This window comes from Oratosquilla oratoria, chromosome 6, assembly GCF_046742065.1.
Source record: "Oratosquilla oratoria isolate Oo_2021 chromosome 6, ASM4674206v1, whole genome shotgun sequence".
Lineage (NCBI taxonomy): Eukaryota > Metazoa > Arthropoda > Malacostraca > Stomatopoda > Squillidae > Oratosquilla > Oratosquilla oratoria.
Window position 1 is genome coordinate 28,629,236 of NC_134782.1, and position 16,004 is coordinate 28,645,239.

Genomic DNA, 16,004 nt, shown 5'->3' on the forward strand with positions numbered 1-16,004 from the left:
GTGCATATTTACATGGGCAAGTTTTGCACAGCACAATATACGACAATCTTTATGTCAGACATTATATCAGAGAGAAAAATTACATATTGTTCATCATCATTGTCAGATACCTCTATCATGTTGACCAAAATCCAGCCTACTATGAGACACCTCCTGCCCCCCCACCCATCCCCACCCCCCTCCGTTGGAGATTCAGAACCACTTCGGCCAAAAACTCAAGATAATGAATGATGTGCATAAGTCAAGAAAGATGGGCAATGACAGCATGAAGAGGAATGAGCAAGGACCGTCTGAGGAGGATACTTTGGTCTTTGAAGAACAACGTACAGAAGAAACAACAACAACGTTAGGAATTTAGGGAAGGTAGTTATGTGTATCTAAAGGGGCATTTAGACGGTCAAGCGGTTTGACAAACCCGGTTTGTCAAACAAGTGTTTGAAGTGATGTTTGACCGTGTGAATAGGGTATTTGGTTGTCAAACACGTTCGACAAACGTGTTTGACGACCAAATACCCCATTCACACAGTCAAACATCACTTCAAACACTTGCCTGAAAAACCAGGTTTGTCAAACTGTTCGACCGTGTAAATGGCCCTTAAAGGAATGGCCCTTGCAGTGAACAAGGTTTAAGTGGGTCGAGACCTCCGCTCTGATAGGAACTCGCATCCTCTGATGCAAAATATTACTTATTATCAACCGTGACATAGATTAACAATCACCTTCAAAGCCGTTGATCTCTCCATTCTGGTGATAGTTAACGCTCTGCGTCTTTATTCTGCTGTGTGTAGGACCATTTTCTAAAAGAAGGTAAGAGTCCCCTGTAAGAGGCCGGTAGATAGAGGTAGACATTTAGGTAGATCGAGGGGTAGGAGGAAAGGAATGTAAAATTTATAGTCATTTTATTAGGTTGTTATGATACAATGGCCGACTGCGGGTTGCATAGTTGCAGATTTGCAGAATGGCAGAGTTACCGTCTTGTGTTTTGTAAATATGGATTGGGATATCGAGAGGTGCTGATGTGACTGATTTGTAAACACAGAGCTCGTTCTGCTTGCGACAAACTGCTTGCGTAAACAGTATCACTTGAGACAGTATAACAGTCTTTCTGATTGGAGAAAAGGGTGGAGGAGAAAAATTATTGGTGCATGGAGGTAAAGTCACGCCCTAAAAGGGTGGCACTTATTTGTAACGTTCAAAGTTATTGGATGAATTAAATAGTGACGTCGAAGCAGACTTGGCTTGGTGGGATGTAAGAAGATCCCTGAGGGAATCCTCGGGTGCACCTAAGATCATACGTTGTACCAGAATTCGTGAAGAAAATGCAGAAAAGTTTAAGTTTAATTCAATTCACCTTCGTTACTGAGTAATGGAACTTGACCTGATGCATAAGTTACGGAAGAGGCATGGGGCCTACGGAATAATAACACAAGTGACTAAGTGTTAGTGGCAGCGAAGCTAGCACCCCTATGTTTTTGTCCAGAAGACCTTTTTTACATATTTTGTTCCAGCTAAAGCCAGACTTTTTATCCAGCTTTGGGCTTGGCTCCGACTGGGGTTGGTAAGAAAATCAGGTGCTCAAACAACCCTTAGGAGCAAAGGTATCACTTTATCTTCATTAACTCATACCAGATGAAGAAATGCCATCCCTGAATGTCCACTTGAAAGATCGTCAGCCCAGTCCACATCGAATCTTAGAATTACCAGAAAAGCGATGGTGTCACATGGGTATTTGAAAGTAAGAATTTAAAAAAATCTTCCTTTACAACCAAAATGGTTTTGATATAACTGTTCTTTGTTGTGCGCAATCGGAAGCGTGCTGGCCTCGCATTCGCGTAGTTGAGGTTTGAATCCGGAGTTCCTCTCAGATTCCCAGCAATGACGGAAGTTATCTGCCTTAACAGTCCAAAGGAGGCGGCTTCGGCCGTAGCTATGCACCTCCTGCCGTAGGATTCTCACCCTCCTTCAGCTATGTATTAGTCACATGCGTGTACACACCAGCATATATTCACATCCGCAAAATCGGTCCACAGTTATGTGCTGCGTGGATCCAAGACTTTGCGTGCGCGGAATCCCGTCCACTTGTCACTATGAGTAACTGGTTCTGACTGAACCACTTTGAGGGTTATAGGAAGAAGGATGGCCGCATTCCTCGTCTCGACAGTATTTGCAAAGTCAATTCAGGGGCTCATGCACGGATCATTGATACCAATACACCAAGTAGGAGAGTGCAGTGCACAGCCACGGTCATGTTCCGAGTTAGAGGACAAGCAAGATTTATCCTTTCCTCCGGTAACTCCAGGCCCTACACGTTTTCTTTTTCATAATTTTATTTTATTTTATTTGTTTTACTTATTTATTTATCTATTCTTGTATTTATTATTTATCTATATTTATTTTTATTTATTTATCTATTTATTTTTTGCAAGGCTAATACCTGCGATCTTGCAGGCTGTCCGGGACAGTTTATGACACATGAAAGCAGGAGAGACGATGTCGACGCTATGATGCCGCTCCTGCAGTGACGATATCCGGAGGAAGTGGAGTTCACCTCAAGTCCGAGGTGGCCAGGATTCGAACATACGCCCGAAATACCCACACGGTTGCCAGGCACACGCGCTGCCATTGAGGTATGGCGGGCCACACTTTGAAGAAATCCTCTAGGGCCCTGACCCCAACCGAGGACGATATCCCACCTAAAGAACGGTCACCCTAACAAGCTCGGAGGAAGTGACAATTATCCAGGTGATTCATTCACCCTCTCTGTACCGAGAGGCACATTTCCTTTTAAGATAGATGTCGTCAGAAGATTTCATTCATCACTTTGGCACCCGATGGAGCCTGTTTGAACCAACCCTTCCGTGCTGGCTGACACTTTTGTTTTCTTTGGTTCCTGCCAGGACATTACGCTCATTTCCGCAGAACTCTTCTCGGTAGCGAAGGAGTAACTGTTAGTCCTGTGGGACTTCTTACATCGCTACATACTCCCTTGATAGGCTACCCACCCACTCCCCTCCCAGGAGGTCCCTACAAGACCTCGTCTCCAAAGACTTTCCCCTCCCCTCCCCTTCCCTCCCCCCGGCCAGGTTATGAGCCGACACAGACCTAAGCCGACTGACCACCCAAGGCGTCATTTCTAGACTTTACAGACGTAACCTGTGGAAAAGAAAAAAGAAAGGAGGCAGTTTAGATTTTTGGTCTGGCAAACGCCAGACGATCCTATTCAGTTGAAGGTCTTTAAATGTGACTTCTTGAAGAGGTACTATATTTCGTCTTCTAGTATCTGCTAGTAATTTGGGTATATCGGTAATGCACAATGAAAACAATATCCTTTAGTACGTTGCAAATCTACATATATATATATATATATATATATATATATATATATATACATATATATAAATATATATAAATATATATATATATATATATATATTTATGTATTTATATAAATATATATATATATATATATATATATATATATGTAAGAGCCGGATCCAGAGATGTATGCACTTGTTTGGGAATGGGGAGGGATGAAGGACATTAACGAGAAATCCCACATCCGATAGAACAGTAGCATTTGTTTACTAAGATTGTGGGATAGATAGCGCGAGGAAGATGAAAGGAGAGACCCTCGCTGCTGGATTCTATTTTTTCTTTCTTTCTTTTTCGTGGTTTGACGGGCTGGAACCCATCCGGACCTCAAACTTGCAGATGGTTCGGAAGAGTTCGTACGTGAATGCAGGAGAGGCACGGTAGACCACTACTGCAGTGGCGATACACGGAAAACGTTAAGGTCATATCAGGTTCAAGGCGAGCAGCGGCTGGGGGCCATTACTAAGACCGGATACCCTTCCTAACCTCTGCGCCGTGGCCAGGAATCGAACACACGCCCGAAATCCCCACGTGGTTATCGGACACGAGTGCTACCACTGAGCGGGTCGTGCGATAGCCTACAAGGGAAGGATTTTATGGTTATCACCGAATGATCCGGATCCGGCGAGGCCAGACATACGACGACAGAAGGTAAATGGCCTAATCTCGCATCAAAGGGTCTATCAGCCAGGCCGTTCGGGAGTTGATTTATGTGAAGGGTCATAGGCCTCTAAACAAATGAACAAAGGTATATACTGACAAGGGGTGTGCATATATGTGCATACATGTACACGTATGCATATGCACACCCACACCCACACTCACACTCGCATACATACGCCAAGTGATTTCATTCAGGTAAAGGGAACCCCCAGAAACCCAAAGTCCCTATGTAAGACCCTATTCACACAATCGGTTTGAACCACGCGGAAACCGCGGCGGTACCGCTTAGTCAAGGAAAAAATGCGCGGTTGTGTGTGAATGCCTCCAATAACTCAGAGTATAATTGAACCACCGTGATTCAAACCATGGCGGTTGAAACCGCTAGTGTGAACATGGCTTAAGGGTTTATCGAGATAATAACGTATTCAATTTCGGCATCGACAGCCAGGGACATTGCACCAGAGGAAGGTGGAGTCATAAAGATGGTAAAAGCGAGGTTGAAGGAAGTAGCAAGGAGAGGTAGGAAAAGTTGAAGAAGATGGTTATCATTCTTTTCTTAGTGGAGATTTGTTTCCTGTTATAAGATAACACTACATGGCTCTAGTCTGTATGGGTGTTTCTATGGTTTTCAAAATACTGTTGGCATAAAACTTAGACAGTCAACGTCATACGGCGTTGATAGAGATGGTCACTCATCATTGTAGTGAAGCTTACCACAGGAGAAATAGTAAAAGGAATTATAAGAGAGACCAATGAACATCACTTAGAAAAACAATAGTCTACTAAATGAGACATTACTGTTTCAAAGGTAAACGCTTCTTTGCATTTTACGCATTAATCCAAAGACCGTTATCGGGAGATTCTTAAAAATCAAACTCGAATTTTAACGAACTTTAACGGACTTTCTTCAGTCACGGGAAAACAAAGATAATTATCGTTACACGAGCATGTCTGCCCCACTGTTTGTGTACTGACTGGTCTGAGGAACTGCGAGAGGATTCTGAAGACCACAAACATCACATTACATCGTCAGGTGGCCTCCGAGGCTAGGCAGGCAATCCAAGATAACTCATTTTTTCATTTTTTTTTCTCTTTTTTTTTCTTGTTCTTCTCTTCTTTTCTTTTCTTTTCTTTATTTGTCTTTTCTTTTTCTTTTATTTCTTTTTTCTTTCTTTTCCTTTTTTCTTTTATTTTCTGTTATTTTTCTTTCCTTTTCTTTTATTTCATTTTCGTTTCCTTTATCATTTTCTTTTTCTTTTCTATTTCTTTTTTCTTTTCTTTTCTTTGCTTTGTTTATTTTTCCTTCCTTTTCTTTTACCTTCACCTATGAAGTTGAGAGGAGGTTACATGATCTCCCGTATGTGTCTGTTTATTTGTTGGCAGAGAGAAAAAACAAAATAGAAAAGAATCTCAATCGAATCCCGATGCAAAATTTGGTTAAAGTAGTAGTAGCTTATTACTAAAGGGAAACCTGGTTAGTTTGTTTACTAGGGCTCTTTTTAATGTTTGTATTCATCTCCTGAAGTATGCTCTCTCTCTCTCTTTCTCTCTCTCTCTCCAGGATATAGGTTCAGCAAATGATTAAGGTAAAACTAGAGCCTTTTATTCACGAAGAATGCAACTCGCTGATAACTGCTTCATTCAATCAAACATAACTTTAACTAGCAAATGCATCTCTCTATACAAAACATACTTTATAATGAAAATTATTTTTGTACAGTACATAAAATGATGTATTCTTTCATAAAAAGAAAATATTTTTTTGCACATTAAAACCCCATAGGTATTTCGAGCCTCATGTAACCAAATATGCATATTTTGGTGCTACTCTGCCGGAGAATGCCTATGTTAAGGAGAGATCCTTTGGTGAATGTTTACAGATCAAAAAGGACGACATACAATCACCCCAGAATGAGAACCGTATGTAAATCGTAAACAAAAGTTCTGAAATGTGCTCAGGATCTTCTTATGTCAATATAACAGATATCGCTGAGTATTTGTTACTGTGCATTCTCTATGCGGAATTCACCCAATAGTATTTCTTTGTATAGCAAAGTATATTGATTACTCAGCAATAAATGCTACGTCTGTCCTACGGCCTCGATTGTACATCAAAATTACTAAATTACCATACTTAATTCATTATATCAGTATTTACTGATATGGAAAACACAGTGTACTGGAAAATAAATACATACATAACCTGAAAGAAACGGTATATTTTCTTACTGTATAAAAACATTAGTCAGTTGGTTAATGTATATTTTTACTATGCCTGTAAGTAGGAGTCGTGAGTGTATCGATGTTTCACTTGGCTCCAGTCTGTGTGTGGTCCTGATATTTCTTCCTGGCTGGGCTCAAATAATAACCGCCCTCTCCCAATTATATAATGATTCTTGTCCTCCTTCTCCTCCTCCTCCTCTTCTTCTTCTACATTCTCCTCTTCCTTCTCCTTCTCTTCCTCCTTCTGCTCCTCTTCGTCTTCCTCTTTCTCCTTTTCTTCTTCTTTTTGAACTTATTCTTTCTCATCCTTTTTCTTCTTCAACCATCTCTTCCCCCTCCATCCTCACTTCATCCCCATTCTCCTCCTATTTTTCCTTATCCTCCACCTTCTTATCCTCTTCCCCTCCTATTTGTCGTTTTCTTCCTCCTCTTCTACCTGTTCTTCATCCTCCTTCTCGTTGTCTTGCTCCTACACTTTTTTCTCATTTTCCATCCCTCCACTATATTCTCTTCTTCCTCTTCCCACTCCTTCTCTTCCTCTTCGTCATTTTATTCTTCTTCTTCCTCCTCTTCTTCTTCTTCTTCTTCTTTTTCTTCTTCTTCCTTCTCCTCCTCTACCTCTTTCTGCACCTCTTCCTATTGCTTTTCCTCATTCTCCTATCACTCTAACTACTGCTTCTACTCCTCATACGTCTTCCTAACTTTTTGTTTTTAATAATATCTTATTTTTATGCTGGATACTGCTAGACTGTGTTAAGCATCTCCATGCCGCATTGGTAACAAAAAGAGTTGAGTATCAAGGCCCAAAGGCGCCGGGTGACCGTAGGACTCTCATCGGATGATTGTGATGGTATCGTACCATTGTGTATGTTATATTTACGGACTGCACTGTAGCATGTACAGATATTGCTGTGTATTATATTTACGAATTGTTCAATTGTGTTTGTGTTTTCCTATTACATAGTTACCATAGATTTTCTTTGACATTGGTTTTACTAAATTGTATCAATCTATTACCATCTGTGTACCTATTGTAAGAAGAACCAAGAGAATTATGTATATTTTCCGCGAAGTCATGGCTTGGCCTCCAATTTGTACTTTGCCTCCAAACCGTGCGCACGCATTTCTCGATTGCAGTGCTTTAGTGACTTTGCAAATCAATATATTATCTTACGTGTAGTGAGACTTATTTGCCACCCTACTGCATGATGCTGAATTGGACTGTCGGTACTCTGTATGAATGAACACCAGTTCCACACACAAGTGGCACCAGATAAGTGAACAGAGCGACGGGCACTCTTTCCCGCGCGACAGAAAGATACACTGCTCAGACGACGCGCTCGACAGGATGATGCCTTCAGAATTGATTTGAGAAGTTTGGCGTGTCTATCAAGGGACGGCGCACAACTACTTGAGCCACATCAAGAAAACTGTATAATTTCCTCAAGGATCCTTTCAACATGCTGACGTACTTTGAAGATTTATTTTTATGACTTATATAAGATGAATTTATTTTGCTGAGGGTCGGGACAAGCCCGGGTCGCTCAATCAAGATCTTATTTGGTACTGAATGAAATTGTCAGGCAGTAACCATAACAAATTTGGATATAGGTAGTCAACCAATTGATTAATCTTGATCCAGACTTTTCTTGCAGGAAACCCACGGCCCCCAGGAAACCGGCAACAGCTACTGGACTGGCCTACAAATAACTTATGAAAGAAATAGTGTTGTATTCTGGGTAAGAATAATGGAGGACAGTGTAAGATTATAATTATCAGTCCGTTGCCCCTGGTCTCTCTTGAACAAGATCCGTGGTTTCCAGCACGTTTCCGGTATCTTCTTAATGGTGATTACATTTGAGGGAAACTTACATCTGTGACTAGTCCTAGTCTGTGTTTGTATTTTTTTTTCAAAGCTGGATGGTGACCTGAACGCAGACGTTATAATGTAACTCTTGCTAGTCGTGTTTTTTTTTTTTTTTTTGGGGGGGGGGGGTTAATGTAAGGGGGTGTTTGGTAGAGAAGGAAGTTTAGTGGTTGGTCTTGGAGTGTTGTTTATGATGGGTGTATGTTTTTCTGCATGGATGTGTTGCGTCGCACTAGTAGGAGGTTGCTGTAGATGCATGAATAGTATGTTTTCGTTGTTGTTGTTTTTTCCGCGGCCAGTTGGTTTAGTTTCTGTTTTGCGATGGGATTGGTGTGTGGTTCCGAGACTCCATGCAGAGAGGAGAAGGATCAATAGGAGGAAGAGGAGGAAGAGGGAGAGGAGGAGGAGGAAGAGGAAAAGGAGGAGGAAGAGGAGGAAGAGGAGAAAGAGGAGGAAGAGGAGGAAGAGGAGGAAGATGACGATGAGGAAAAAGAGGAAGAAGAGGAGGAAGAGGAGAAAGAGGAGGAAAAGGATAAAGAGGGGAAAGAGAAGAGGAGGAAGAGGAGGAAGATGACGATGAGGAAAAGAGGAAGAAGAGGAGGAAGAGGAGAAAGAGGAGGAAAAGGATAAAGAGGGGGAAGAGAAGAGGAGGAAGAGGAGGAATAGGAGGAATAGGAGGAATAGGAGGTAAAGAAGGAAGAGAAGCAACAGCAGAGGCAACAGCAGTAGGGGTGATAAAGTAGAGAAAGAAAGTGGAAGAGAGTAAGGGTAGTAGAATTTAAAAGTGAAACATGATAAAAAGTGGTGAGACATAGCACAGCCGCTGGTAACGTAACAGAAACCGTGCAGGTCACGCATCCTCCTTATTGTGGGTTTGAATCTCCTTCTCTCCTATTCTTAGCCCTGATTATTGTTACCTGTCGCAACAGTCCAAGCACAAAGGGCAAAGGTGACTGTTTCGGTCCGAGGTACATGGCCCCACACAGTGAAACATTGGGACAGAAACGGAGGAGTGGGACAGAAACAAAGCGGTCGTAAACCCAATATGGCGACTACAAATGAATACGAAATATACTCACAGTCTTCGGAGGGAGTCGAGGTTCCTGAAGGCCCCTTTGGGAATCTTCTGTAAACGGTTGTTGTGGAGGAACCTGGTGTATATGGAAAGCAACAAATGTATTTATCTCTTGTCTTGTAAACTTGGTCAAATTTATGACACAAGTGAAGGACTGCTAACACTTAAAAGAGATTGCAACAAAATAAAACATAAAACTGCATATTAGCATATGTGTGTGTGTGTGTGTGTGTGTGTGTGTGTGTGTGTGTGTGTGTGTGTGTGTGTGTGTGTGTGTGTGTGTGTGTGTGTGTGTGTGTGTGTGTGTGTGTGTGTGTGTGTGTGTGTGTGTGTGTGTGTGTGTGTGTGTGTGTGAATGTTCGTGTTTATGTAAATATAAGAGTTGAGTTTGCATTTGATGATATGCTAACAGAGGCAGTTTTATAAAGCAACATAATCAACAATGTAGGGTATTTCATTATTGTAATGCATGAAATCTAAAAAGCGTAAAACATTTTATAGAAATAGGATCATGAGTGAGGACGAAAATAATAATAAATTTAAGAGCCTTGCAGAAAAAGAGGAATATATTAGCAAACAAATTAGTTACTTTTAATTATAACATTATAGTTATCACAGCCATTACTCCAAACAATTAATGTTACAGAACTGCAATGTTAATCATTGACAATTAATTAGACATTACGTTGGAGTGTTACGTGGCCAATGAGCTATTATGGTACACAAGTAAAGAAGGGTGTATAGTTGTACAAGGGAAGCGATTGAGTTAGTTCAATGACAAAAGAGAATAGTGATAGATAGAACAAGGAAGAATGAACGAGGATATAGTCGTCTATATCTTACCTCGGCGGAGACTTTTTCACTACAAATATAATCTTTCCACAAATTTGTCAAAATGAAGAAATGAATTTGAAGAAATAAAAAAATTGAAAATGGGAAAAGGAAATATAGGCAGATGAAATCATGGAATGATAAAACAAATGATCAGAAATATTGAAGGATCCGCCAGCCAATTAGATCTCTGAGCACCACATTTTCCTTCAATGACTTTTTGTCATTTGGGATATTCAAAAGTATCAGAACTTAGCCAATCAGCAGTGGCTCCAGGAAGGGGGCGGGGCTTAGGGAACTTGATGACTGTTGGTAACTTAGTGATAAAAATTTCCGCCAGGTTAAAAAACAAACAGATTATGGTCACATGTGAATACAATAAAGAAAATTTGGAAAAAGAAGGGTGGGAAAGAAAGGACATACAAACAGAAGGAGGAAGAAGGGGATATTACTAGATGAAACCTGATTAAGGCTAATTAATAAACAAAGAAAAATTAAAGCAATAATTCACAAAGTTGAATGACGTCACCACCACATTCTTGACAAAATTCCAGGGCCTGAGGGCCACATTTAGTGAAAGTTAATTGTCGCTAAATTTCTTAAATAAAGCATACAAGAATAGAGGAGTACATTGGTTAAATAAAGAGAGTAAAGGAGATTAAAAAATGAAAAGAAAGTAGAGAGAGGATTTAAAATGAAAACCCTAATACACTTGGAAAAAGTCATAACAGGAAGAAAACCAGCAGGTATATAGGTATTGATATTAAAGAAGACTATATCCAGAGCACAGATTGATTAGGGTTCAAAGAAAAATATACATTAAAGAAATGAGACAAAAAAAGGTTATCTACTGGAGGCTGACACTTGTAAATGTTAGTCAAAGTAAAAATCAAAGGAAAAATATATTCATTTGAAGCTTAGTTAAAACCACTCACTCTTTGATTTTCAGAGAAGAAAATTAGTAACAATCAAGTAGTAATCATAACAACAGCTGCAGTCAAAGCTTATACCTAATTAATGTTATTTCAGTGCGTGCGTGCGTGCGTGCGTGCGTGTGTGTGTGTGTGTGTGTGTGTGTGTGTGTGTGTGTGTGTGTGTGTGTGTGTGTGTGTGTGTTTAAACTTTTGACTGCAACTGTAAATTGAAAATAGTAAAAATTTAAAGGATAACAAGGACAAAGAAAACAACAACTTATTTTCAGGTGGTATTGGTGGTAATAGAAGTATTAGCAATAATAATGGCGATAGCAATAATAATAATAGTAGTAGTAATAGTAGTAGCAATAGTAGTAGCTGTAGTAGTAGTAGTAGTAGTAGTAGTAGTAGTAGTAGTAGTAGTAGTAGTAGTAGTAGTAGTAAAGGTAGTAACAGCAGCAGCAGCAGTAGTAGTAGTAATAGTAGTCGAAGTAGTAGTAGTAGAAGCTATAGCAGTAGTTGTGATGTCCTTGAGGCAGAGGTTGCAGTTGCAAGGATTAGTTTTGCTGTCACTGCAGCAATACATGTGTATGACAAATATCAGCTACAAAAAATACTGTAGATGTTGTAGCTAACAGGATTCTACGAAATAAAAACTTTCCTGCAAATAAAAAAAGGCTGAAAGTTTTATTTTTCATAAAAGGAAGACATGAAGTTATTACTTCATGTTAAAGGTGAATATTGAAAAAATAGTCACAAGGTAAAGGAAATAAACTGTAAGAGGAAGAACAGGACTTCAAGAGATCTCGCAAAGCTTCTTGAACTCGTCTTCAAGAAAAAAAAAAAAAAAAGGGGGAGAGACCTATAGAAGAGCTCCTAAAAGACCTGGAGGTGAAGGTCAAGAAGAAGTTTTTCGTTGTACAGGAGAACTCTGCAAGCTAATGGAAAGGGAGGAGGTCAAAGCCTGGCTTTGACCTGTGTAGTCCAGGTTTCATGTCAGTCAAAGAGTTGGCGTCCTGGATAGGACGCCAGCAGTTTTCCTAGAGGTTGGAAGTGGAGGAAGGGCAGTTCGGGGATTTGGAAAGTTATTACCATCAAACTAGATACCTTTACGTATACGGGACACGGACCAGTTAAGTCTACAAGCTGCACATGGCATACATGGGAGGAGCTGTGGACTCTCGGAATCGGTTGACCTGCCAACCTCTTCAACACGGTGACCCAAATGCCTTTATACCGATCAATTAGTGTCGCCAGAAGATTTGACCAAATTGCCAGGGTGTGGACACGAAACAAAAACAGAGATTTTGATCGGTCCTAGTCACCCCGTCAGATGAATGAAATCGTCTGGTGTCACTTAGAACAAAAATCTATAAAATATGTTTCCATGTTGAAGAGGGAAGTGCAGCGCTACGCTAGCGTGTCTGAACCTGAAAGTGTTAAGTATTCTACTAAACAGATATCGGGTGACTTCGGACAGTTGGAAGAGGACCAAGCTAGCTGGCGGCTTCACTGCATAGAGCATAGACTGTGATCCCTTCTTTCCTTTCATAGAGACCCATGATAATCCTCCCACAAGCAAAAAAAAAAAAAAAATAAATAAATGACAAATGAAAAATTAAAAAAAAAACCTACCCCGTACCACCCTCACCTTAAGTACACACTAGAATCCCTTTATACAGTCACAGTCACTTTCTTTCTCGCTTAATCTTTGTCGATTCTTCGAACCTATTGTGTTCGTTCATTAAATATGCTGGGTTGTTATGCATTCCGATGCCTCAACACTCTATGCAAAGAGTTGCAACAAGTCTGGACACGCCGCCATTTTGTGGCCATTCTGCGGATTTGTCGCAACTCGCTGTATATAAAGGGACTCTAGTGCAGACAACATTGTGTTATATACAAACACGCACGTAGATGCAAATGCAGAGTACAGGCCAAGGCGTTTCCTTGCATCTTAAGCGAATGGAATGACTCATAACTTTGAATAACGACTGGAAATCACCTCTCGTTCCAGAAATCGATTTACGGTAAGCACCTTGTGACCCCTATGATGACTTTATTTGATTGAGGAAATCCTTTTCACACGATCAAGACAAGTGATTCTCATCCAGAGGTAAACCAACCCCCTGGGGCTAGACAATTGTGTATCAATGCTTGAATCTACACTTAAGATTTTGTTATTGATTCTATAATATACTATATCTAGCTGACCACATGTTTTGTATACATTAGTGGAATGTATATTTCTTTCCTTGATCAAAGTTTACTTTATACAGAGGCTTACTATTAAAGCTGTTTTCCTATTTTCTTATTTTCCTGTAAATTTATCTTGGCTATGCGTTTTTTTATACGATTAATGTAGTTAATAGCTAAATGCGTCATGTCTAGGGAGTAAATGTCAGGAAGGGTCGAAAATCTACACTAACTCACCGAGTGTACATGTGGACTTACATATTCATTCTGAATATCATTAGACGACCTAGATATCTGAAAGATATCTTTCGCACATTCAAATGCTTAATCCTTGAAGACCCAGCGTCACCTTCAAAGATTTCTTTTTGACTAACTCCAAACATTTTGATTCATCTCAAAGAGGGACCTCTGGACACTAGGGCTGAGTTCGCAACCATTTTCGTGTGCACCACATACTTATGTGTTACTGTCCATTAGCGTACTGAAGGCTACTTCAGCAGTGAATAGAACCGTCAAGAGTTCACTAACTACTAGTTCTCGAATTATGACCCCAATTGGAAAGTTCTCTGGGTCCACATTAGGGGCCCAAGGACCTTTGTTAAGAACCAATGCGACGATTAAAGAGTTAACACTTACAAACGTCCTCTGCCAACTTTCGAAGTCATCAGACGTCTTCAACAGGAGGAAGCCCACGACAGGATGTCCGTGCTTGTCCTTCTCACTGACCACCTTGACTACGGGGACACTCATGCAAGGAACACGAAAGAAAAGGCTCGGCTCGAGTGGGGGGGGGGGGATGATCACAGGAACGGAGATTTATAGACTCGTCCACATAAGTCGCCAACAGTGGTAAACTGGGCGAAGCGCCGGGGTTGTGATGCTACGTCGCCCCTTTCCCTCCCTCCCTCTAAAAAGGCAACTCGGGATGCAGCCAGTCCATCGTTCCATCACGTTGATTACGTGTTGATGACTAGTGTGGACGCGCCTTGTGGAGAGGAAGAGCTTTTGCGAAGAATATGCAGTTCAGACAAGCTATCGGTATTTACACAACTGTTTAGTCACATGTAGTTCCTAGGGCGCATTCTTCAGAAAACCGGATGTTGCCCCTTAACAAGTGAATCAAGGCATGCAATTAGAGGGAACCAACGTGACAGCCAAACTGTCACTTGGGTCTATTAATATCTCGTACACGCTGTCCATTCAGGAAGGCACCCAAAGAGGAGAGGGTTGAGATTTGGGTGGGTTTAAGGGGAGACATCTATTGTAGGGCGAGTGAGTTGCTAAAATGTACACAGTATTCCTCCTAAGTCAGAACTCTTTTACTTACAGCCTCTGTAACCTACGCAAGCTGGCGAAAATTCCGGAGCCTAACTTTTGAATCTTGTTGAAATGGAGATATCTGGAAAAACACGTGAGTTCGAGTTACTACTCAGACAACAACCTAGCGACGCCCTCAATAACGCTACCAGTAGGGGGCTCGAGGTGTTCGGATGGTTCGATCTGACTTCGGTGAGGGTTTGCGAAAGAGAAGGAGTTATTACCGCGTCTCCTAGTCGGTTACGAGGTGATCCCAGTTACTTGTATTACAAATGAAGAGATTCAACAACGAATGAATAATGGAATCAAAGACCATCTTGTTTTCCTGGTATCCCTCAATGTACGATAAGGCTGAGAGCATTGAAGTCACCCACAGATTCGGATTTAATAGATCGTTAATGTACAGCCACCTACAAATGTACAATTACTCCACTTCAGTTCGAAGTCTGTCTTGATGTCATTTAGATATTTCATTATTTTTGTATCAATAAATACCAGTGACAATATCGTGTTATCTTATATATGTGAACCCCACGCGGCTGAGCCATCCAGACGACACAAGCACAGGTTTCGTGTGAAATTGCAGGCAACTGTACGTGTTAAACTTCTTTCTCAAAGAAAGATGATATGGAATCGTGTGTCATGACATTTTCGTGCTAATTATGGGGGGACCCTATGTTGAGACAACTTCCCTCGAACGAACACACACACACACACGCGCGCGGACACACGAGCTCGCGACTCAAGAATGATGTTCCCATATCACCTGATTCTTGAGAGATCTATCACTGCTGGTGACCGTACAAGAGGTGAAGACCTTCATTTCCCCTTTAACGTTGAGGCATCTGAAGACTTATCTAAGTAACGCTAGACTATTTTATCTTGCTGAAGGAGTGGGGAGGTAGCTTTAGTCCGAAGAAGGTGTCTGAAATGTACCTCCCCTCAGATTGATAAAATCGCCTGGCGTTTAGTGCTGCAACTTTTGTAAAGCAGGACACGATATTCCGAGACATCGTTGAGCTGCCGTCACCTCTTCTTGTATGGTCACATGTTAGGGTATGGTCTTAAGGCCTCCTACCCTCTCCCCAGCGGCACAGCAATGGTAGCCAGTTTAGCATCGGCGCTCCCAGTCGCGACAATCCTTCGGCCATCGTAAACCCTCACCAGCGCTCTCCACAAAAGCCATGATCGAACCATCACCGCACCTCGACCACCAACTATCACCGTGAAAACGAGGCGTGAGGCGGCTCCTGGCGTGGGTCTCTTCGAAGACTGAGAGAGCTCCTTCCGTCGATCAGCTTCCCTGCGTCAGGAGGTGAAGACCAAAAGGAAATTGGAAAAAAGGAACGAAAAGATAAGAGACAGAGGACAAGAGAGTGGTACCGTTTGGGGTAAGGGAGGAAGAGCGGGGAACCGCAAGAGGGGAAAAGGGAATTCGGGATGAAGAGATACGAAAGAGGATGTCTTTTGGTACCTCAGAGAGGAGGAGGAGGAAGAGGAGGAGGTGAGGCGCTGAAGAACACATGTACTTACAGACGCTCAAGCT

At 41.4% G+C, this 16,004-nt stretch overlaps 1 protein-coding gene across 2 annotated transcripts in view; it reads right to left on the reverse strand.

Annotated features, from left to right (window-relative positions):
* The window catches only part of Pxn (Peroxidasin), a 354,608-nt gene that overhangs the window by 28,350 nt on the left and 310,254 nt on the right, over nt 1-16,004 (reverse strand). The window contains exons 5-6 of one of the 2 annotated variants that reach the window (XM_076186627.1): nt 14,469-14,540; nt 9,205-9,276 (exon numbers count right to left, since the gene is read on the reverse strand). In XM_076186627.1, coding sequence (XP_076042742.1) covers nt 9,205-9,276; nt 14,469-14,540 — 144 coding nt within the window. Of the gene's footprint in view, nt 1-9,204; nt 9,277-14,468; nt 14,541-15,991 lie in introns of both variants that reach the window. The other variant, XM_076186626.1, reaches the window with a different exon arrangement.